Source organism: Meriones unguiculatus, chromosome 10 (assembly GCF_030254825.1).
Source record: "Meriones unguiculatus strain TT.TT164.6M chromosome 10, Bangor_MerUng_6.1, whole genome shotgun sequence".
In the NCBI taxonomy this organism is placed as follows: domain Eukaryota; kingdom Metazoa; phylum Chordata; class Mammalia; order Rodentia; family Muridae; genus Meriones; species Meriones unguiculatus.
This window is the reverse complement of record NC_083358.1, coordinates 104936706-104961777: the sequence shown is the minus strand read 5'-3', so window position 1 is coordinate 104961777 and position 25072 is coordinate 104936706. Positions and strand designations below refer to the sequence as shown.

At 41.0% G+C, this 25072-nt stretch overlaps 1 protein-coding gene across 3 annotated transcripts in view; it reads left to right on the top strand.

The window, feature by feature from the left end:
- Positions 1 to 12305, top strand: part of Gdap2 (ganglioside induced differentiation associated protein 2) — a 56593-nt gene extending 44288 nt beyond the window's left edge. The window contains exons 12-14 of one of the 3 annotated variants that reach the window (XM_021649384.2): positions 241 to 295; positions 7020 to 7163; positions 11422 to 12305. In XM_021649384.2, the coding sequence (XP_021505059.1) occupies positions 241 to 295; positions 7020 to 7163; positions 11422 to 11469 (247 nt within the window). In that variant the 3' untranslated portion in view covers positions 11470 to 12305. Of the gene's footprint in view, positions 1 to 240; positions 296 to 7019; positions 7164 to 11421 lie in introns of those variants that run through there. The other 2 variants (XR_009594800.1, XM_021649385.2) reach the window with 2 other exon arrangements.
- The last annotated feature ends 12767 nt before the right edge of the window (positions 12306 to 25072 follow it).

Sequence of the window (25072 nt, the reverse complement as noted above, 5' to 3'; positions counted from 1 at the left end):
AGGTAGTTCTGTCACAGTCAGAGGCCGTAATTAGTGCTTCCTTTAAAATAGACACTTTAAACAATGAAATGTTCACTAAATCATTTTGACATTTTACTCAAAATTCACTATATTTACTCCTGCTGCTTTTAAGGTCTTTTTCTCTGTGTGAACATATTTATATACTCAGTTAAAATGTTGATTGTCTATACTGATGAGTAATTCTCAGTGTGACTTATGGTGACTGTTTGTTTTAATTAGATACAAGAGGAATTTGAAGGCTGTTTATTTCGTTCATCCAACATTCCGTTCAAAGGTAAGGTATTAGTGTTTTTACTAATCCTGGACTTCAGTACCCTGCATGCTCAGAATGCTGTAGCTGCTGATTAGTTTGCTGTTCTCATTGACTGTGCTTGTGTTCCTCGTGTTTGCTGACTCCTCTTTCCTTCTGAACAACCCACCAACCACAGCTTCCCAGTCTTTTTGCCTTTTTGTATTTTTCATTCATTGAGCTTTGCTCAAGCTCTTAGCCTAGAGTCCACCCTCTCCCCTCTGCTTGTGGCTGACCCATATTTGTCTTGCACATCTCAGTTCAATAATTACTTTCTGTCTAAAACTTTCTAGCCTAATCCTATAGCTAGTAAATACCCCCACATTGTGTCACTTAAGATTTCAAAGTTTTCGATCATTGTGATGATTTCATTCTAAGTATACATTTAATTTCCTGCTTTCTTGTGTTACTCTGTGAGAGCTTGAATATAGCTATTTTTCTCAAAATTTTTCTTTAGTTCCTGCTGCTTCACCTTTTCTTCTTCAAGAAATCTAGTCCCTTGGTCCTTATATGCTCTAAAAATGTCGTACTCTTGCTCCCATCTTCCTACATGCAGTCAAGCCCACATCCCACCTCTCCAGCCACTCTAGTAAATCTACAACTGATAGGCATTAACTCTTGAACTGCTGCCTTGAACTGAGACAGAGAAGTGCTCTGTTTACTGTGCAGAGCCTTAATGGAGACATGGCAGAGCTCTGGGGTTTGGAGTCCCCTACGCACTCACAAGCTCCACTACTGATAAAGTTTCTCGGGTGGCTCTTCATTACCCACAAGGCCCATCCTGTTAGCTCCTCCTCCACAGATTCCCTTGCCTTATCCTTAAGGAACTCTGTCCCCTCTCCCTCCCACCTCATCCTATCACCTGCTCTGTTGTGGCCTTCCCTCCTTAACCAAGGACAGTTTGTTTCTCTACCTGTGTGATAGTTTCATAGTAGAAATAACCAATAGGGTTATTGTTTGTTTTATGCGTTTACTGTGTGTAGTTTCTTCCTGCATTATCTTTGAGCTTGTTTATAAAGAGTGTCATTCTCGTTTACAGCAAGTGGACTGTATTATAGAATTTTCTAAACTTCTTTAAAGAAATCAGCTTCTTCCTCCCAGTTGGTTCTGTGTTCACTTCCATCTTCAATTACTCCAGTATGGTTCTAATCTGGATATGCCATCTGAAGCTGTTCACAGCAAAACCACAAATAATCTGTCATTTACTACAATACATTTTTCTGTCGTCATGTTGAACAGTGTCTTGGCTTATTGACACTAACTTTGCCTGGTTTCTTCCTGCTAGCAGCTGCCCCTTCTCTGTTTCCTTTTTGTACAGTCTTTCTCTGCTAAGTCTTTGAGCCTTGGTGTTGCCAAGTCCTCTGTCTTCACCTTCTATTCTGTACTTTATTCATTCTTGTGTCTATTACCCCTTTGAAACAAATACAGTGCTTCCTTCTGTGTTCGAGGAAGTGGTAAGCCTAAAGTTTAGACGCAGGGTTTCAGGGGCCTAGGTTCCAATCTCTGTTCTTCCAATCTCATCTGCCAGCTGAAGGAAGTGGTATTCTTCTTTAATACTATGCAAGTAATGCCCACCTCAGAGTGTTCTCAGAAGGCTGAAGTGAGCTGGCACGTCTGAAGTGCTTAACTAACATTGCAGTCACCTCGGAGTTGTTTCACGGAGGAGTTAGTGCAAACGTGGGGCTGCTGCACAGGCTGCAGACCAGACACCATTGTACTGCCTCGCCATGATTCCATGTAAATTTTAGTAAATCAAAACTATAATTGAATGTTTCTAAATATCAGATAAAATTAAGAAATTATAAAATCATCAGTGTCTGACTTCTGTACTGTTCACATAACTTCTAAACCATTTCCCCAACATGGTGTTAAATTAATTGTTGTTAACTACTTTCTCCTCAGGGATATTTTCTGTAGAATGAAGGCTGGTGGACCGTAAGCCTCAGGAGATTGTTTGGGTGTAACATGTGAACTGTATTTTCTTGGCTTATGATCTATGATCTTGTATTCTTGGCTTTGCATTTTTTAATAATTAGGTGAAAAAAAATCTAACATTCAGAAACACCTGAATTATCCTTTCCAAAAACGGTCAATTTTCTTCAGTTTTTTTATTGTAATAGATACTAAGTAATAAAAACAAACCTTAATGTGTATTTTTTCTTTTTTGCTTATGCTATAAACAATTGAAAATTTAAAGCTAAGCCATATAAAACTAAAATGGGAAGTGGGGGAGAAAAATTGGTGTTCTCGGTGTCTTCACAAAGGGAGTTTTTTAAGCTGAGTTTCCACTTCTGTGTGCTTTGAATAACTTTCTCCTGCTGACACCTGTGGGATATAAAAGGAAGACTCTGAGAGGGACTGGCAGGTTGTGCTTCTCTCCCGTAGACAGTGTGCTCAGGTCTGCCTGTGCTTCCCTGGTACTGCCTGCTCTCCATTTTCCACCAGCACCCCGCCATGTCAGTACAGTAGAGCTTACTTCAGAGTCTCATCAAACAATTGGATAACAACAGAGACCTCAAAAATCATATGTAACTTCGTTTTATAGGTGGAGAAACTGAGCCCCAAAGAGAAGTGTGGTTTATGTAGGAGTGTTGTACTTTCCCTGAGTGGTGTTAAAGTAAGCCACAGGCTCCTTTTGTTAATTAATAGAGCACACTAAGTTCCTTTTTAGATAGATGCTGGGCATCAGACTATGAAAGTGACATGCTTCTTCATCAGAGCTTTCAGACTAGAGCATCAGCTAATACAATCCAGAATGTTCATTGCAATGCAGTAGCATAAAGGAACAAGGTGCAGTTGGAACACTTAGAAGGAATGTCCTTTTGTAACTTTGGATAGAATTGCCCAAGTTAATCTTCAGATAGGACAACAGTCAGTTAAAGATTTCAGGATAAAGATGTCAGGGCTGAAACAGGACATGTAAAAAGATTTGAGGTAAGAAACTGTGGTAATAGAAATTCCCTATACAGCATCTTAGCTCCATAAATTTGTGTCTTTTCCATGCAAAACTACTTGCATAAAGTAGCCTTTTCCTTGAGGACATTCAAAGCAAGTTGGCCTTACCTTAGTTCCAAAATGTTGGAAACAAACAAAAACACTTTAAAGACTATTAATCTAGTTATTATTAATACTATATTAATACTGTTTATAATTTAGCTGCTTTTCTAGAATCTAAGCCTTCAGAAGGTTAACATACAGTTACCTGTGTGACTGATGGTCCAGCGAAGTGCTTAAGTACACATTACATAGCCAGCATGGGGTTAATTCCTACACATCGTCTCTTCATACATTGACCAGCTATTCTCTGATGAGTTTTCATAACTGGAAATTTTTCCTAATCTAGTTTGTAGAAGTTTGTTCCAAGAAAGGGTGTGTGATAGCATGTGTTAAAACAAGTTGATTTTAATATGTAAGTCCTTCACTGTTTATAAATTCTTGATTCTAATTTTGCCTGGTGTCTCCCCTACTCCCTATCAACCCCTCCCAATAAACTTGAAAACTGGGAGAAAAGAGAATCCAGGTAGTAATATGGAAGTTTGAGGCTGTGTATCAGCCATCAGTCATGTAGCTGACATAAATAGAGCCTATCATAAATAGGCCTTAATATTCATTGTCCCTTTAATAGGTGCTTAGAACCCAGCTTTGTAGATACCTACACAACTTTATACTCTCACTCGAGAGATTGCAGAAATGAATGTAACTGAAATATTAGGAAGTAGGATGAACTCTTGGATCATTGCAAGTAAGATTTAAAGAGAAGAATAGAGGACTCAATAGGAGGGATAGCCTAGAGCAGTAAGTGAGAGATGGGAGTACCAATTTGGGAAATTAGAATAGGGTTTACATGGTGATAATTTAGTCCAGTGTTGTCTGTTACATATCTTATCTTACATGTACGTTTCAAGGAATTATGTCATGTTGGGGAAGGAACTATGTCGTATTAGGAGCTTGGGAGATGTCAGGGGTTTGAAAGAGCTACTGAAGAATGTAAGAGCACACCAAAGAGAAATGAATAAAAAGGATGCATGAATGGAAAGCATCCAAAGTGATGCTTGCTACCCAAAGTGGCTATGATCTACCTGGAGTTTTTAGTGCTGTTTTGTAATGTATTTTGCAGCCCGCTGTGCATCTGCTCCCATCTTTTTAAGTGGGGATAGCAACAACCTCACACCCACCTCATTGGACTATTGCGTAGCCTGTTGATAAAAACTCAGATAGGTAAATAGTACGGAAGTTGTAGCTATCACCTGCTGTATGTCTTGATATAAACCTCAAGGCAAAAGTGTACTTTATTAATATTATTTCTCTTGCAAGCTCCCTTTGCCCCCTTTTTGGGCTTTTACCTGTAAAACCTTAAATGTTAACTCTTGCCAGCCGCAGGTATGACAGGCAATGAGCAGGTGAGGAGGCAGTAGAGAAGTGTTCCAAACCTCCTGTGAGCTAACAGGCTTCTGAATGTATCTCTGTGTCCACAGAGGAGGCTGCCCAAGTAGTAAGGAGATGCTGTGTCAGCTACTGCAGCCTTAAAACAAAGCCGGTGTCTCTTTGGACTTTAAAATTGTTCCTATGCAGCTTCTTTTATTTTTGTTTAATCAAATAAACAGAAGGTTTTCCCGTGGGGAAAAAAAAAATGCCACTAGCTACCAGAAAGTGTCTGTGTTTTTCTGAACTAACCCTTGCAGTTATACTTTGTAAAGTGACTTAAACAAAGGTGAGATGCACTGGTTGTCTGCCCTTAAAAACAATCAAAGTATATTTGTAAAATAAAAAGCAGTGAGTTTCATCTTCATCATGTATATAATGCATTTAGATCATATTTAGTCCCCATTATTTTTTCTTAGTCTTCCTCATCCATCCTTACTGTCTCTCTTCTTCTTCCCAAATAGTCAACTTCTACTTTCATGTCATTTTTTTCCTTTTATATATGTATTCTACATATGAGAGAAAATGTGTAATGTTGTCTTTTCAGTCTGACTTATTTTCCTTAACATCGTAATGTCCATTTCCATCCTTTTTTTTTTTTCTATAAATGACATAATCTCATTCTTCTTTATGGCCAAAGAAAAGTCCATTGTATATGTGGACACACACACACTACTTTGATTGGCTTCAACAAAGACCATATGGCATTTGTCAAGTGAAAATACCTTAGTTCCAAAATGTTGGAAACAAACAAAAACACTTTAAAGACTATTAATCTACTGTACCAAAACATTGGTTATTGTACCAGATAATACAGAAGGCTTTTTTTTCAGACAGTATATTTTTTAATTTTAATTTTTTAAATATTAGTTACAGCTTATTAACTTTATATCCCAGATGTATCCTACTCCCTCATTCCCTCCCAATCCCACCCTCCCTCATCTCTTCCCTGCCCCTTTCCAAGTCCACAGATAGGGGAGGTCTCTTCCCCTTCCATCTGACCCTAGCTTATCAGGTTTCTTCAGGACTGGCTGCAGTGTCCACCTCTGTGGCCTAGCAAGGCTGCTCCTCCCGTGGGGGGGAGGTCAAAGGGACAGCCATTGAGTTCATGTCAGAAATAGTCCCTGTTCCCCTTACTAGGGAACCCACTTGGATACTGAGCTGCCATTGGCTACATCCGAGCAGAGGTTCTAGGTTATATCCATACATGGTCCTTGGTCAGAAATACAGTCTCATAAAAGATCCCTGTGTCCAGATATATTAGGTCCTTGTTGAGCTCCTGTCCTTTCCAGGTCATACTAACTCCCCCTTCTTTCATATCCCTGCACTCTGCCGAAGGTTTGGCTATGAGTCTCAGCATCTACTTTGATACACTGCTAGGTATTGTCTTTCAGAGGCCCTCTGTAGTAGGCTCCTGTCCTGTTACTTGTTTTCTCCTACTGCCAATGTCCATCCCATTTGTCTTTCTAAGTGAGGATTGATCATCTTACCCCGGGTCCTCTTTCTTGTTAAAAACAAGGAAATCATGAAATTTGCAGGCAAATGGTGGGATCTAGAAAAGATCATCCTGAGTGAGGTATCCCAGAAGCAGAAAGACACACACGGTATGTACTCACTTATAAGTGGGTACTAGACCTATAAGATAGGATAAACATACTAAAATCTGTACACCTAAAGCAGACAGTATATTTTAATCATATTATTTCTCCTTCTCCACCTCCTTCCAGATCTTCCCTATCTGCCCAACCTTATGCTCCTGTCTCTCCTCATTCCCTCCCTCCCCCTCTCCAACATCAAAAAATTAGAACAAACAACAATCAAACAAAAAATAACAGGAAGTGCACAGAACCGTGGAGTCCATTCTGCATTGGCCAACTACTGGGTTTGAGGCCTGCCCTTGGAGTGACGTACCCAGTGACCTCCAGTTTCCCTTTCTCAGCAGAGCGTCGGTCAACCTGCACAGAGCATCAGTCAACAGTCAGAAGCATTTGCTGTTTCTCAGCGTGCTGTACACAGAGGAGAATATCTACACACACAGACAAACGCTCTGTGAGACAGCCTCTGTTGTAGACCCAGCAATGTCACTGTTCTTTCTTACTTAGTGTTCCTTGTAATGTATGAAATTATTGTTCTGCTCACTAATGAACTACAAACTGCACCTAAAAAACCTTGTTTTAGTACAATTTCAAATATTTTGAAATTACAGTTTTAACTAGCATAAAATTTCAAAGCTGTGTCTCTTCCCAGTGGCTACTGGCTTAAATTATGTTTCTCTCCTATCAATCAGGTCTCTACATGGTTTTTCACCACCTTTTCTGTCTCAGGATTGAAGGACAAAATCCACCATGTAGACAGCCTACAGCAGCTCTTTTCTGCCATATCACCAGAGCAGATAGACTTTCCTCCTTTTGTCCTCGAATATGATGCCAGGGTAAGCACCTGTTCTCCTTGGTCCTGTGTAGTGTGTGGGTGAGCCACAGAGCTGTGGGTGTGCCACAGAGCAGCAGGTGAGAGCGTGAGGGTGTGCACAGAGCAGAGAAGCAGGTGGGAGCATGTGTGTGTATTACCCGATACATACATGATAAGAAGGTTGCTCACAGAATTTTGTCTCATATGTAGATATCCTCCTGTATGTTGAGTGCCCTGAGACACACATTTGCTGCAGAACAGCACCTGTGAGCCTGAGTGTGTGAACACACTACAGAGCAGCAGGTGTGAGCATATGAGTGTGTAAGCGTGCTGTACTGCAGCAGCTGTGACCTTTGAATGATCGTTTAGCATTTTTTCACAGAATAAACTTAGGAAAAGTCCTTGTCCCAGGAATGCTTTCTACAGATCAGCATTTTAGCAAAAGGTTTTCCAGTCATGAATTTAGAGCTGTTTCCCTTAGTTGTATGGACAGTTTCTGTCATATCGAAGACTTCTTAAGGTTGGAGGCTTTTTTTTTTAATTAATATTTTTTTATTTTTAAATAATTTTATACATTCACTTGTATCCCAGCTGTAGCCCATTCCATCTTTCCCTCCCAATCCTCCCCTCCCTCCCTCATCTCCTCCCTGCCCCACTCCGAGTCCACTGAGAGGGGGTGTCCTCCTCTCCTTCCGTCTGGCCCTAGCTTATCAGATATCTTCAGGATGGTTGCAGTGTCCTTATCTGTGGCCTAGCAAGGCTGCTCCTCCCTCAGGGGGGAGGGGAAGCTCATGAGTTCATGTCAGAAACAGTTCCTGTCCCCCTTCCTAGGGAACCCACTTGGATACTGAGCTACCATGGGCCACGTCTGATCAGGGATTGTAGGTTATAAGACTGGAGGCTTTTTGGCTCTAACCTTACGCCAGACCAGATTGGTATTTACTGGCAGCATAGACATCATTTTCTAAAGACTTTGGTAATGTTTTTACCAAACATTCATAGAGCTATTACTGAAGCACTAATCACATAACTTCTCTTGAACTTCATTAAAGTTCTTTTCTATGGTGTGCACTCACAGCATCACTTTTATAATAACTTTGTAAATTGAGACTCTTTGCCAGAAGTTAAACAAGCACCTTGTCTAACTGTCGCTGGTTGCGTGTCTTTGGGCATGAGCCAGAGGACATACTGGAAAGTAATACTCAGTTTGAAGTATTCGCCCCTAATTATTGTGCAACGTATTGTTTACAGTCAGATAAAAGTCACACAGGACATTCTCTAAGGTTTCTCCAACTTCAGTGAAGACTTCTGTCCCTCCTATGTGGAGAGCAAAGTCTCTAATGTGACCTACTAGCTAATAAAATCTCACATTCAGCTGCTGCACAGAAGGGTTTGTAATTGGAGCAGCTGGATCATAGAACAGAGATTATTCAGTATGTGGGATGGGGAGAAGCTACATCAGTTTGTGTTTATTTGAATATTGTTTGAGTAAAAACTGACCCTACCTACCGTTGGCCTTTGAACTGCACTTGTCATGCTTGAATTAATAGCAGGAAATTTAAAAGGCCAACAGAACATTTTGATACCCAAAATTTGAATGATATTTCAAAGCTACCATCTAAATGTATACCTTTTTTCTGCAAATACAGAAAGATTATCCCACCAGACTCAGGCTCCCTTTTGTCTGGCCTTTGTGTTTTTAGCTCTCTGTTGTTTTGAAAATCAAAAAGGACACAATGACAGGATCAGTCAAAAGGAGTATAACTTCTAAACTAGCAACTGACTTATTAGTCCAACTCTCTGTACCTATGCTGGAGTCTTCCAGAATGGAGGTAATATACCCTCTGTCTGTGAGGACAAAAGGCAGACCTAAAAGTGAGGGTTTAGAGTATGAGGAGACAGTGTCCAAGGACAGGCAGAGGGCATATCATGACGTACTGCCACCATCCATGTGTGCGCTGATGTACAGTAGTTAATGAGCAGTGTTCTGCAAGGAGAGCTGCCGTTACAGTCCCTGCAGAGAGACCAGTGGACAGAGCAGAGAGCATGATGAAGAGACAGGCAAGTCTACAGGAAAGAGTGAGCTTTAGCCGAGACCAGAGAAAAGCCAGGCTGCTGGGGGCAGCTAGGCTTTGAAGATAGGAGATATTTAGAGCTGCGATATTTGGAGACTAAGTAGCAGTGGGAGATGAAGCAGAATGCAAGTGCTTTTGACGGATGCTATTTGCATTACGCCAGAGAAACAATGTGAGAGAAAGTCTTGAGGGGCTTGGAAAGGTTCAGGTAGTATGTTCATTTGTGACACAGTGGTTTATGGGATGTGGACCTGAGCTACCAGGAGGTTGTTGGATACTAATATGTAAGGAAATTTAAAACATGATTGGAAAAAGGGACCACAGAATTGACACACTTTATTATGCTTAGTCGTACCTTGCACTTGATAGCACATAGTAGGTTCTTTGTTTGATAAAGGATTGATGGTTGATAACAAGTTTCAGTGGACTTAAAAATCATTTCTAAGATTTATATCATTTAGAAAGCCTGTAGCTTTCTATAAGATTAAAAGAGGCCTTTGAAAAGTAGTTGAAAGGTAATTTTTATCTAGATAAAAATAATACTGAGGCAACTTCCAGAAAAGAGCAAGTCAGCATTCTTACAAATAAAATCGGAGTATGCCATTTTGATTGGTGAGGACTCTTAAAATTACTATCATTGTTTCCATAAATAGAGAGGCTAGTTGATGGCTCAGCAGTCTCCTGTACAGTGTGACGTTAATGTAGGAAGCTGTGTCTCATGTCATCGCTTATCAGACATGTGCCTCTTAGTTCACCACAAAAATCAATGCACGTATGAGGAATGTTGGAAAATAGCACAGGAGACTAGAAGAAAACTCTTACAGAGGTGAAAGATTTCCTCTGACATTCAGAATAGATTTCTCTTTGGGGATCTGTTTCTCAGGGCTTTAATTTCTGCATATTAAAAATATAAAACTGAAGCCAGGTGGTGATGCATACCTTTAATCCCAGCACTTAGGGAAGCAGAGGCAGGCAGATGACTGCGAATTTAAGGGCAGCCTGGGCTACAAGGAAACACTGTCTCAGAAGAAAAAATAATAATAAAGCAGAACTGCTTAGATTACAGATCATGATAGATATGCTAAAATGAAAAATATGTATTTCCCCCCAAGTTTCCAGAAATGTAGCCAATTCTGAGATTTGTTTCTATTTTCTTTTTCCCCTAATACCTGGTCAGATTTGTTTATTATTAGAAAGTCTCCTTAGATGTCCTTTTGATTTCCTGGCTGTGACACCAGAGTCGGTTCCTGCTCAGAGCATTTGCTCAGAAGAGCAGCTGCACTGCTGGCATTTCTACTCTAATAACATGAAGTTTTCCAGGTCTAATCAGTGTTCTCTAAGTGTAAGGTAAAGGCCATCGAGCTAACTACCTCATCCTTCTCACTCCTCACTTCTGGCTCTTGTCTTACATTAATGGTAAGCATTTTCTGTTTGTAGTTTACTGAAAAACAAGTTCTTTGCCAAAGAAATACTTTTCCTAAAAATGAAGCTCCAGTCTTACATCTCATAAATCTAATCTAGAATCCTCCTACCATAAAGTTAACTGCCTTGTTTTTATCATGATTATCCAAAAAGGGGGGCCAAAGAATTTCTCCTGACACTAGTTTGTTGCCTTCTACATTTGGCATTAAGCTTCTGGCGTTCAAGTCTCCGTCTTGACGTGGAGAATCCTGAGAACTGTAAATGGTACAAATCTGTGTCACAGAGATGTCTGCTGCCAAACGGTGACAACTACTACGTTCTTGAGAAACCATTTTTATTGTTCCATGACTAAGACGCAGCAAGGGGAAGGTAACACCATCTCATAAGAGTACAGTGTCAGGACAGACTTGTCTTTAAATTCAGGCTCAGCTAGTTAGCCGGGAGGCACTTTAAATGTATATGATCTGCACGGCCTTGACAGTAAAATGAGAAGGTTGCCTGTTTCCTGGCATCATGTGAGAACTCAAAGGGACTGCGAAAACAAGGAGCCTGTAAAATGTCCAGCACCTAGAGTGTTCAGGAAGCAGCATTGTCATCCTTATGACTCCTCCCCACTGCACACTAGCTCCGACACACACCAGTGGAGCGTGGTTGAGGTCTCTACTGGCGACACGTGTGTGCTGGACGTTTCAAATGCACTGTGCCATTTATTGCAAACCCCTATCTTCTGCACACCTTGTTAATTTGTCTTGTTACTTAATGTTCTCTTTTTTCTCTACACAGGAAAATGGGCCTTATTTTGCATCATATCCTCCATCACCAGATTTGTGACCTGCTGTCTTCCCAGTGCTTCTTGGTCACAGGATTCCATTTCACCATAACTCGCCACCTGTTGGAGTGATGTTCATTTTTGCTGTACAGATCCAGAGAGTTTTTTGTCCCCACCTCTCTGGTATTTTTTTATTGACTATATATTTTCTGGCACATAAACAATCTAGAACTGGTAGGCCATTCTGAACTGCATACATTTTAAATTTGTATATTTGTATTAAATGGAAATGTTCACTTTTAGAGCATGACTAGAAAGTGCGGATGAACCTCTGAGTGTCTTCCATTTCCTGAAGGACACTGGACGCTGGTGCAGCGGCCACCAATGTTGCTCATCATCTCTTACAGTGCACGCTTCGGACTCTTCGTTACACAGGCTGCCACCATTGTCCACAGCATCTCTTAAACAGTGCACGCTGCCATTATTTATTCAGTGTTTCACTAAACACATAGACCCAGTGTATGCAGAACATATGCATTGTCTCCCTCAGCTCCTGCTTTAAACCACGTACATTTTATACAGGCAACCGGACTATAATACAGAACTGCCCGGGACCAAGAATATAAAAATGTGTCTGATCAAAACTATAAAAATATTCAGCAAAACATAGGACTTGCAGTGTGGCGGCACAAGTAAGGCTGAGCTGTAAGTGCTTCTTGAATTACCCACTTTGTTAAGATTGACACTGTTCTGATCTCAGCAGTATGGGAACAGAAGGCTGTACCTTCAACTCTTCCATAATCATGTGATTGGTCTTCTTATAATCATTGATTGGTCTCCATTTCAAAAGAATGTATGTGCTACCAGCACTCAAGTAAAGAGCATTTCTCAACACTCAGTTCTTGACCACACTGCTGTCCTCCATGAGTCACAAATGATTGTGTTGGCTCAGTATTCTCTTGAGTTGCCTACATCAGCGTGGCGGGAGCGGGTCATTGTGCACAGGTCAAGGACCAGAAAACATTTCAGAAAACTTTACCATCCATGCTCTGTGTGTGCCTTAGCTTGTTTACGAGTGAAAATTAGAATAATACAACCTACCTCAGAGGTAACATAAAGGTAGCATTGAGAAAGAACGTGGCTGTTCCAGGATGCAGAAGTTTGAGGTAGGCGGGGGTAGGACAGAGTGTTTTCATTTAATTCTTCATGGGTTAATTGGAATAAATACAGGTAAAGGAATTCTGTAAGGTTTTTGGCACCTTTTCACTGATTGAGTGGTATTTGGGGGTGGGTCACAAAATCCCACCCCCACCCTCTGACCACTTCCTTCCTTACACAGATTTTTCTTCTGGCCCTCCTACAATGCTGCCATTTAACAAGAGACATCTGTTACCCATTTTCAAGATTTCTTCTTGAATTTTGGTTAAAGCATTATTGTTTCCATGTGGGTGTCTTTATAGTCCCTTTGGTGCCCGCACTCACCCACCTCCATTCCCTTCGCTGTATCATGCAGTTCAGAGAAGAAAAAGTAAGAATTAAATGACGTAATGAGAAGAGGAGCCCTATCAGTGCTTCCAAGGGTAAATTCCTCTTTGCCTAAACAGTCTTTAGTAGAGGAAAAGAAGTATATTTCTCATTATCTGTAAGAGGGAGCCCTCTCAGTCATTTTATATTGCTTTATATAGACAAGGGGTGCTTCACATTTGGGGGGATAGGTTTCCTTAATTGGACATCAAAACCACATGTTTGTTCTGTCTACCTGCATGGTAAGGATTTCCTGGTATGTGTAGGTCATCTGGGAACCAGTCAGGTGTCAGGTGTAAACTTCCTCTCATCATAGAATATCGGGTATTTTCATTTCCTCCTGCACGGCAGCTGTTGGGTCATCTGATCCAAGGCACTGATCGGGGGAGCAGCTGGAACAGCGCACCTGCCCGCTAGTGCTGGACCTGGCTGCCGAGAACGGACATCTAGTCTAGAGCATTGCCATTCTACACTAGAGAAACTGTAAGCTGCCTTGCTATTTGAACAGAGGCAAATTTATATGAACAAGGTCTGTGTGTTTTTCAGACAGAGCCACACTACATAGCCCAGGCTGGCCCCAGACTTATGACTGCCTGTCTCAGCTTCTGGAGTGCTAGGATTATAAACATACGGCACCACACCTAGATCTGTGCAACTTGTAATTTCTTGTAGGCATTATTTCTGAAAGAATATTCCATATTTTCATGCCAGTAAGAATCTGCATTTGCTGATGTTCTAGCCTAATTGATACAATTGGAGTATAAAGGTGATGAAAGACTGTCCATAGCAACTGTTTCATAATATAATGATGACTGAAGAAAGGTAAGGGCCACTCCATGAGGCACATTTAGTGTGGAACTGTTAATGCTTTCATAATTTTCTAAAGCTTTACATATTGTTTCTTAGAGGTGAGACAGTGTGGCCTTGGTATTGAAATAAGTAAGCAATATTCCTGTCAAAAGTTTGGATAACCTGGAGAACACAGAGGCTTTCAAGAATATATTAGAGAATAATGGGTGACTGCATGGTGATCCCTAAGACCTGGCTTTAGTCAGAGCACCACCAAGCCTTTAGTCTAGTTAAACCTTGCCAAATACTAGTTGAATTGCTAAAGACACAAGCACCTAGGAAACACAAGTTTATTGACTGATATAGACAAACAGGATATAGTTTGTAATGCAAGTACATTTGCTTCAGCACATACTTGTGTTTTCCTGACTCACACATATCCAAGATTCTACATCATAAAATGACCTCTTGAGAAAGGCTGAGTGCACTAGATTGTTACCGGCAAGTGGCTCATTGCTAAAGCTTCCTTTACTGTGTCTCTGGTCTCTATTATAATTCCTTTTTCAGAGGAATCCATGTATAGTATTTTAGGAGTAATCAGGATTTTATTTTAAAGGAAAATGGACATAGGTTTTTGTTTGTTTGTTTTATCAAATTTCTAAAAGCCTTAAAGAAATAAAGTATCTTTCAAAAGAAGGGTAAGTATAATCACTCTAACAGAAAAAAAAAAATCTACCTGTGTCTTCCTGGGTTTTTAATTGATTGTTTTTACTGAACTGTAGGACTGGGGCTATAACTCCATGGTAGAACTGTCACATAATACATGCAAGAGCCTGGATTCTAACCCCAGCACCACAAAAACAAATCAATAAGAGAGAAATTAACCATTTTCTTTTTCCTTTGTAACAGCAGGAAAGTCATAAAATGTGGTATTCAACATAAGCTAATAGTCATTCTTTTTGCTTAATTATGTATGTATGCGTAGTTTTAATTAGTTGACATATAAATAGAAATTAGAATTTCAAGTATTGGATAAAGAAAAAGTATGGCTGTGGAACCCCTGCATTGTGCTATTACAGACCAAAAGTGCTACAAGGAAACTTAGAGACCCCTATGATCAGATTTAAGGGAATTTCCAGTTAGAGTTTGTTCTTCTCCCCTCCTCGTGCTCCCACCCTCTACTTTCTCTCTGTGGTACTAGAGCCTTGTACATGCTGGGCAAGTACTACACCACTGAACTATACTGCCAGCCTTAGTGTTCTCATAGTCATCATAAGCAACATCAAGAAGATGTTAGTTAGTGCTGGGTTTGTAGTTGTATTAACTCTAAATCGGGAGGCTGTGTGTGGAAGTCTAGAAAGCCTCAAGATCAAAGCTCCATATTCTTTGGTTCCTGGAAACGATGGCACCCAGAACCAAGAGAAGACTATCACCTACCCTCATGTCTTAACCTCCCAAAGTCCCCACTGTCACATTTGAGATTAGGGCTTCTTTGTTTGTTTGTTTTAGGGTTTTAATGTGAATTGGAATGAGGGGTGTGTGTGTGTGTGTGTGTGTGATCTAGGTCATGTTATAAGCCCAGAGGTGGTAAGGATTCTTAAGAGGCCAAAACAGATTTATACATATGTGTGTATAGGCTTAGATTTTTCACCAAATCTACTTTATTTAGAGTTCTTAAACCTTTTACCTACTTTCCCACCTTAGGTAGGAGATTAGTAAGGAAAAGGGCGACATACCTCTTTTATCTACTTCCTGCTTATTAGGGTTGACGAGTTTTCAGGGAATTACCAAACTCAGTCTTCAGGATACCAGCAGTCCAGTTCAAAGACCAACAGCAAGCAGCAACACAATCAGCACAAGTCAGCAAAAGCCGCTAGACTGACTTGGATTACCCCAAGAAGTTCTCTGGAATGTTTCTCACTGCGAAGATAAACACAGCGATGTCTATTCAAAAAGCCACACCTCACTGTTCGTGGACCTCTATATAGTTCCTCTCCCCAAAGTCTACCCACAGATGTCCTCAGCTGGCCAAAGTTACTCCTCTCACATAAGAGCTCACAGCAAAACAAGCTCACAGCAAGATATCGTGTGTCCAGTTTGTACCAAAATATCACATGACAAAACAGTCTTCAAAGAAACCAAAAATTTCCACTTATGTGTGTATGCATATGCATAATCTGCTTTTGTATTCTTTGACTATGGCTTTTATATTTCATTTGTAAAGACAAAGAACAGAAAGAGTGCCCGAGCTTTTTAACAGGGCGTCAACAGGTGATACCAGGTCACTTGAGACTTTAGTGATTCTTATGAATATCAGTTAACTTTATTTTCTACATTTCTAAGAAAAGCTGCTGGATTCAAGAAGAGAATATTCTCTACATGAATTATGCTAATAAAATCATAGCCGTTGAACGTGGCTGATATTAGCTCAGACACTAATGGTTACCCTCAAATCACAAGCTTTTCATAATGGCACTTTGCTAACGTGGGTGAACAATTACATAAACTGAGTCAGGACTTGTTTATGCCAGATCACATTTGCTAAAACACTTGCCATGTATAAGTGATTTAAATTGCTGTTGGCCAAAGGAGGCTTACAACCATTTTAACAGTTGTCTTTGTTTGTTGAGAATGCTACTATGAACACTTGTCTTTTTAAGTGTTTTTGGCCCTTTCAATGTAATAGTTGCATCCCTTTCAGATAGAGTCTCACTCTGTACAAATAGAGCCCGTGAAGGGCCAGTAGTGAAAATTACTGCATTTGTACTGAATCAATGGGAAAACTTTATTTGTATTATTATTGCCATTGTGTTCTTTTTTACTGTAGCTTTTATTATATTTGCTCTTTGATGGTTTCATACCTGTATTAAAGTGTATTCTGGTTGCTGTAGCCCCACCCTCTAGTCTCCCTCCCACCCCTGTTAGCCCCTACTCCTCTTTTTTTTTTTTTATTAATGAGTTTAACTGGGGTCATCTTTGTGCCCATGGTCTACTGGAGCCTGGTGAACCCCTTGGTGGGAACACAACTGAAGACAATGACTGTCCCTCCTCCAGCATCCATCAATAGGAAGTTATGGGGCCCATAGGCTCCTCCCTGATATGTGATTTGCTACAGTACTTGTCCTGGGTAACCCTGTTGCATCTAGCCCATAGCTACTGTAAAGTAATAATTTTTGTGCCATCCCCAGAAGACAGCATTTCAGCTTCTCCCTAGCTTCTGACACATTATTTCCTCTTCCCATAATCTTAAGACTTAAGAGATACCAGTATAAATGTCAGGATGAGGACAGAGCACTTATCTGTTAATTTGTTAATTGTTCTCATCTCCGTGAATAGCCCTATAACACTTCACTCACTGTCATTTATTGCAGAGAGATGCTTCCTGATTGGGTGGGAGGGGCATTTGCCTCTGACTATAACTGTAAATGGTTAGAGGGAGGCTTGGCACCAGAACAGTGTGCATAAATATCAATAGTGAGCAATGGCTTTGAGCCTAAAACCTCCGCCATCGGTTTTTAACTGGATTTACAGTACCTAAGTATGAATTATTTCTTGTGGAGGAGCCTCATATGCAATCAGGTCAGTTGGTTACCCTGTAAGAGTCATCTCGCTGTTGCACCTCTTGTCTAGCAGGTTGGTTGGAGATTGTAAGGTTTGTGGCTAGGTAAGACTGTTGATGCCTTTCCTCTCCCAGGAGCCTGTGTAGCACCTTCCCATGAGCCCAGCAAGCAGGAAGCCTCCCCTTCGATTTCTCTGTGCCTTGCAACTTAGGTGTATGTCCAATATGGTCTTGGACTGGTCAAATTTTCCCCTTTGCCCTTTTATACTAGTTCTTTCTCCAGTCATCAAAGTTAACCTCAAGAGTAGTACAAAACAGTAACTTTTGCTGTCAGCTTTCTCTGTGGAGCCTCAATACTGCACCCTAAGCTTCACATTACATATATCAAATCAGCAGGAGGAATTGTTAAATTGAAGCTTATTATTGTTTTAACATGCTCTTGGGCCCCAGCCCATACTGGAAGTTTAAAGGCTGTATTTGACTTCCATATTAGTCTCCCATTTTAAGTCCTGTGAGATAGGTGATCATATAGGTTAAGTCATATGCTGAAGAACACACACAAGCAGAACAGAGTAGAGCAATGTTTCTCGACTTTTACATTTCTGTGTCTGTGTGCCTGTGTGTGCACATTAATGTGTGGATCTGCACTCCAGTACATGCAAATGCATAAGCCAGAGAAGGGCATGCATGGGCCTCTCTCTGTGACTATCTACTAGTCTTGTGCCCTGGGCTCTCACTGAGTATGAAGGTCAGCACTTCCCTGGCTGACCAGGGAGTCTCTTGAGTTCCATCTACCTCTGCCCTGACTCCTCCACCTCAGACCTAGGGTTAAAGCACTTTCATGTGGGTGCAGGGGATTTGAATTCAGGTCATGTTTGCAAAGCAACTACTTCTGCCCATTGAGCCATCTCCCCAGCCCCCACATCCTTTTAAGGAAGAAAGAAAAAGTCTTAGCTCATCAGTTTTCACTATATTTATTTATTTATTATAGTATATTTATTTATTATAGTATTTATATTTATATAAATATATAAATATGTTTATTATAGTATTTAAATTATATGCATAAACTTAGAATTAGTTACAGCTCTTATTTAAGGATAAAGCCAAAACAAGTTCACAGATTTGTCAAAGATACAAATACTAGTGAAGTTTAAAATAATGGTAGCAAAGTTAACAACTGTTGTAGACAAGTCGTTTTGTCACTTGTCATATGACTATGGACTGAGTACCTCAGCACAGGAAGTCATCCTGCACGTGCTGCCATAAGCTGCATTCGATCTGCCAGTCCTGTCCTTCCCTTTTATATCAGCCTGTTTTCCACGACTATAACAGAAATGATTGAAATTTTTTATCTTAAATTTTGTTTTCTCAAACATTTATTATAAAATTAATTTTCTGTAGACAAAGGAAAATTGGTACTTAAACTGACTGAATACATAAATAAATACAAATCTCATTGAAGGATTGTCTTGCTGCGCCATGATACAGTAAGGGGATATTAGATCCAGCACATTCGATCTGTACATTATTGTTCTGTTACATAGTTAGCAGTTAACTGTCCTTCAGTCTGAGAAAGTCCTGCGATAGTCTTTACTTTCTTGGTCTTCGAAAACAAATCAGTAATAGTTTTGGAAAATGACCACGATTTCATTTTGTTTTGTTTTCTTACCAAGATATCTGTAAACAAATCTTTGTTAGCAAAAAATAGTATGTACTAAATTCAGATTTTTTTTCTTCCTTAGCTAAGACATGTTTGTACAAATTATTAAAGTAGTGGACACACATGAAATGGAAAGCGGCCACTGAATTTTGAAAATTCAGGTTATCTTTTAAGTTTCATTCATTCTACCTTCCTAGGAGCAAGATAGTAATAACTTCTGTTGTAGAAATTATTTTATTCCTTTTCCTGTTCACCCTGCCCCCCATCATCTGGGTCTTTTACGTTCAATGGTTGCCTACTGCTCTCTGTGTGAGCTATCAAAGTAGAGTATATATTTTCCATGACATTTCATCACCACCTCTTCCACTATCATAGCACAGGGAAATTGGCTGTCATCACATTTATAGATAAGACCCAGTTTTTGACTGTCCGCTGCTTGACTTGAGTTGTCAGCGCTTCCTCAGCTGAAGTCATATTTTTTTCTCTTCGTGAATACAATTAAAACTATCATATTCTATATATATTTGTGTTCATATTCTATATATATTTGGATGTAATGGTTTCTTTTGGGGTGGGGGGAGCCAGGTGGTGATGCTGAATACCTTTTTTTTAAAGATTTTATTTATATATGAGTGTTCTATCTGAAGAGGGCATCGGATTCCAGTGTAGATGGTTTTGAGCCATCATGTGGTTGCTAGGAATTGAACTCGGGACCTCTGGAGGAGCAGAAAGTGCTCTTATTCGCTGAGCCATCTCTCCAGACCCTGGATGTAATGGTTTCTAATCTTGCTGCTTTACTATCCAGTCTTATTTTCAATATCGTCCTCTAGTTTAGATGTGTCTGAGCATTTGTATTTTGAGATGCTTATTATAAATTATTGAGGGCTCTGAAGTTGTTTGTAGAGAGCTTGCCTCTAAGTCTGATTTCTAATGGTACAAGGACGTTAAGCTGTACTGTGAAAGAGCCATTGTTTTCCTCCTGAAAATCACTGAACTCACGTTCTACAGATTAAGACATGGCTTCCCAGACAGTTGGGATAAGGGTTGTAGGAAGCTTCAGGGTAGCTGCCACCTATAGATGGAACTTCTTGGTGGATAAAAATTTTGCACAACTCTGACTTGGCTGCTGCATAGTAAAGGCTTTTAAAACGTGGTCCTTATTCCTTAGGTTGCACTTGCTTGGCTGGGTTCCCAGCAGGCAGCAGAGATCAGCAACTAGCAACAGAGGCCAGCACTCTGTCAGGAACTGGGGGAATATTTTGGGGTAGAGATTCATGTTGGTTTACATCTAAAACTACCTCGTACGGCTGGAGGAATGGTTTGGTGCACTTTGGCAACCAAATAACACCGCTAAAACACCACACATGCTTAGGCTGCTCCATCAGTACCAGTAGTATACCTGAAAAAACTCAGGGAAAAAAATTACACATGCTTTTGCAGGAGAGACTAAGTTATCATGGGCTCACGGTTAGCCCAGGAATTCCAGCTAAAACAAAAGAGCAGAGAGACACTATTCAAACGGTTGGTCGGGCAACAGCTCAGCTCCTCTCCAAGATCTGATCCACAGGCAAGCTCCTACAGTATTGAGGGTCCATCTTCCAGAATGGCTTGTAAAGGACCCTTACTCCTCTGGTTCAAGTTGACAGGTAGGAAAGATCTAAAAGAGTTGCCCCACAAAGATTTTATGTTCCAGAGCCAGAAATCTCACATATCACTTTCATACGTGGCTGTTCCACTGTGTAGAACTTCCCAGCTTGGCGTGACTGAACAGCAAGGCTGGGAGGCTATGAAGAATTAGGAGTGTGGTGCCCAGCTTCTTATAGCAATTCAGACAATGCTGGAGACCAGAAACATTGTAAGAGATACATATCAGCGAAATAGAAGTACAGCAAAAGAATGATTCCTGAGAGATGACAGGATCATAGTGTAGCCTATAACAAAGTGTTGAAGTGTCCCTGTATCACTGAAGTTCCTAGGAGCCAGAACCACTGTCCCAAAGCCTGCGTAAACTCCAAAGCAGACAGAATGGAGGGCTATCCAGATGCCCTTCACTGCATTTGTGGGTTACAATCCCTTGACTTACTGGGAATTACCTACAGACTCTCAGACCCCACCCTAGGGCTAAGAATTCGGTCTGTATGTTTCCAAGGCCCCCAGATGATTTGTGTTCTTACCAAAGTTTAAAGGTCATTGTAATCCTGGCTCTGGCACTTGGGAGCTCAGTGCTATGAGGTTGCTTAATATCTATTCTCACCTCTGTACTTTACTGGTAAGGGGGGTGGGGACAGAGCAGCCCTGTTACTGAATGGAGGGTTGTCTCTAAAGAAGGTACATGTACATGAGAAATCAACCCTGACACCTAAGCATTGGTTTTGCCCACAGGCCAAGTCCTTTGAAAAGTAACAGTCAAGAGAGGCAGCCTTTTGAACTATAATGATTTGAACTCATCTTTCAGCGCATGCCCTTAGGCATGTAACCTTAAAGGGGGGGGGGGGTAAATTTATGACTCCATCTTTGTTCTCTAAAGATGAATAAGCACAGGGATGACAAACTTTTCCAATGTCAGCAAACTCTATATCCTAATAATCCCTGGGATAACAGTGTCCTCACGTTAAAGATGAAAGCCACCATCTTTCATGCACAGAAACAAGCTAATGTGTTGAACTGTGAGGGCTGCTAACTACCCAAGGAACTTCAGGCATAACATATGGTCAATAAGACAGGTCAACAGAAGTGAGTGAAAGAGCATCTTTAGAGATGCAGTACTTTTGTACAACCAGAAAGTAACCTGTCTTCAACCCTGCAGGTTGCTTTATTGTAATCTTTGTTGCGATACGGTTATTTTAAGATGAGTGTTGGTTCTACATGAGGCTTTAGAAAGCTCATCTGTATCTTGGGACTCGGGTGCATCCTTTTACCCTGCTCTCTTTGTGCCATGTGAGGAGTCTGGAGGTTATCGGAAGTGGGACTGGAGCCCTCGCCCTCAGCTTGCTAGCTTCTTTAGTAGATGCTTCTGGTCTCACTTTTGTGGACCTTTGCCTCTTAAACTGCAGTTTACTTAGGATGTGACCACCGTTATGGGAAGAATCATCGAATTCTGTTAAACTGGGAAAGAAGTTAAAAGACCTCAACAGTGACAGCCTTCACTCAGGGAGTCGATGCAAGGCATTCACAGGAGTTAGGCATTGGGTTCAACATGGACCAGCAGGAATCACGAATTGGTGGAAAGTACAGGTAAAGAGGGACCCGTACCCATCTAAGACAAAACTGCATATACTGTGCACACACAGACCTCATTTCTCAATCGTGGGGAAACTGAGGTGTAAAGGGGGGGCAAGCTCCATGGTGGCTTTCTTTGCATGACACTGAGTGCAAGGTCAGGGGATAAGAGAGTCTTTGCTTTCTGTCAAACCCCCTTATTGGTGTAGAACATGGCTCAGGAAACCAGTTTAGAGCCTCAGATTCTTCCTAAGAGATTGCCAGAGAAAGTCAAGGCATGGAATGGCACATGTAGGACCAGTTTGTATTTGGGTTTTATGTAGTTGTTTTTCTCTTACATTCACAGTTAATTGTGCATCAGATTGTAATGTCGGGATCCTATATTCTTGTATACAAAGAGATACATGGTTTATTGAGATACATGCATAAACTTTGTCAGTTAAAAATGTACAGCGCAGTTTTCAGTATTCCAAAAGAGTTGTAAACTATTACCACAACTCACTGTTAGAGTATTTTCAACATTCTAAGAGAAAAGCTCATATTCATTAGCAGTCCTTCCCTCGAAGGCCTGGCTTGAATACATCACACTCCCCCCTAGGACACTTCTTCACCTCCATGGCACACTCACTGGTAGACCTTCTCAGTAAGCATCAGAGAAGTGGGTGAGGCCAGTGCTGTGGCAGGAGATGGTGGGGCAGAGAGACATTGAGATTAGCACATAAAGCCAACTGACCAAAAGCCTAGAATCTCATCCCCACAAGGGTTGCATGTCAGGGACAGAGCATGCACAAGAAAAGCCTGGGATCTACAACTACAAGAGAAGGCGGGTGCTGCAAGAGTGACTCACAGCCTCATGAGGCCTGGCCCAGAGCCACAGAGACACTAGGCTTTCTTCTGCTGCTACTATGAACATGTCGCTTCAAATCTTTGCTCATGGTCATGAGAACCTGGGAGTGGGCTCTGGACTCTGATCCATACCTAGCACAGAACTAGAGGAGACAATGACTCCAGGGTCTGATGCCCACTGGCAGTGTTGCTCCAGGGGAACTGGCTGAACCCTTTGCCTGTTTTCCTGTCCATAGACTATTGACAGCTACACGTACCTCACAGAGGGATTGCACAGCACAGCCTAACACTGGCTCAGTGTCTGGCACAGGTTAAGAGAGTAACATTCATTCATCACTGGCACAAGGTGCTACATTAGTAAGGGGAATGCACGCTATAAAAGTTCTCTAATCTGGTTACCTCGAGAAGATGTCTTTTTGTTTTGTTTGTTTGTTTGTTTGTTTTTTGAGATATGTGACCAGGACCAGGTATTCTCAAACTCATGGCTCAGCGGTTAAGAGCACAGGCTGCTCTTCCAGAGGTCCTGAGTTCAATTCCCAGCAACCACCTGGTGGCTCTCAACCATCTGTAATGAGATCTGATGCCCTCTTCTGGCATGCAGGTGTACATGCAGACACAACACTGTGTACATAATAAATAAATAAGTAAGTAAATAAATAAATAAATAAATAAAGCAAGCTTTTTTTTAAAATCTCTAATCTGGAGCAGACACTTCCCTTTATCCTTAATTTAAAGTTCAAAGGAAAGCACTTCTGTGTGTTCGTTTCTCCAGTTTTCTTCCATCGTAGAATACAGTCTGCAGCTACAGCTGCTGCTGTCCTATTAGGAGTTTCAGGAGCTTTCTCTTCATATGCTCAACACAGCAGGACCCATGCATGTAGGCAGCACTGTCCTATCCATAAGAAATAAAGAAGTGACTTTTTTTCAGGCTGGAGAGAAGCTCAGTGATTAAACTTGCAAAGTACCCAAGTTTGGCTTCCAGCATTCAACCACCTGTAAGTAAAGCTCAAGAGAGACAGGATGCCTGACCTCTGCAGGCACCTGTCCTCATGCGCACATACCCACACACAGGCACACAGTTACAAATAAATTAAAAATAAACCTGACCTTCGGAGTTGCATTGCTGACACTTTATTCAAACATCAAGAACAATCTGGCTCTTTCCCTGACCTTGGGGCACAAGTGTTCAGTGGGAGCATAATCTCCCCAGTTTTAGCAGTTGATGGCCTAGAGTTGCTAGCTTGGCCTTTGGGGGGATCTAGGAAATGTTCATTAACTACCTTCAGAATTCTTAAAGGCCCCACTCCCTTCTCTCTGAAGGTTGACTTCAAACGTGTGTTATGTGTTTCTTATAGGAAAATGTGTTCTGTAGAGCAGTAATGAATAATGGTATCCATCTTTTATAAGATGCTAGCCTTTGTAAATATATTATGTCGCAGGAGAAAATATTAAAATATTAGAGAGGTAATTAAAAAAAACAAACTCTCCAGGTAGCGAGATGGTTCTGTGGGTAAAGGTGAGTGCTGCCTGACAATCTTCCTTTAATCCCCTGAACTCACATGGTACAGGTGAGAACTGATTCTTACAAGTTGTCCTCTGGCCTCCATACATGAGCCATGGCTCAGATGTACCCATACCCACTGCACCCCCACCCTCCCACCTCCCACATCCAACGCCCCCCATCGCACACGCAATGTAAACAATAAAAAACCCACCGTACTTAATGTGTACTAGAATAAGCCACCTCTATGCAAATGTTGCTTAAGCTATGTGTCTCTCTGGTTCTATGTCCATCATGTGGCATCGGTCTGTGGTCAATGGAAATAAATTGCTGTGCAGCTTTTGCTTAGCATGGTGGACTCGAAAATGTGGCCTAGCTTTCCTGAGCTTCCTGAGGTTTGACCCTCTCCTGTAAAAAGCATGTAGATTTGACACGAGGATGAAATGAGTAGTACGGCTAGGACTCTCAAGCACTGTGTGTGGTCTAGCCTAGATATTCTGATTGCTGAGACCAACTTATCTCTCTATAGCTAACAGATAACAATTGAGCCTTTTCATTTTAAAG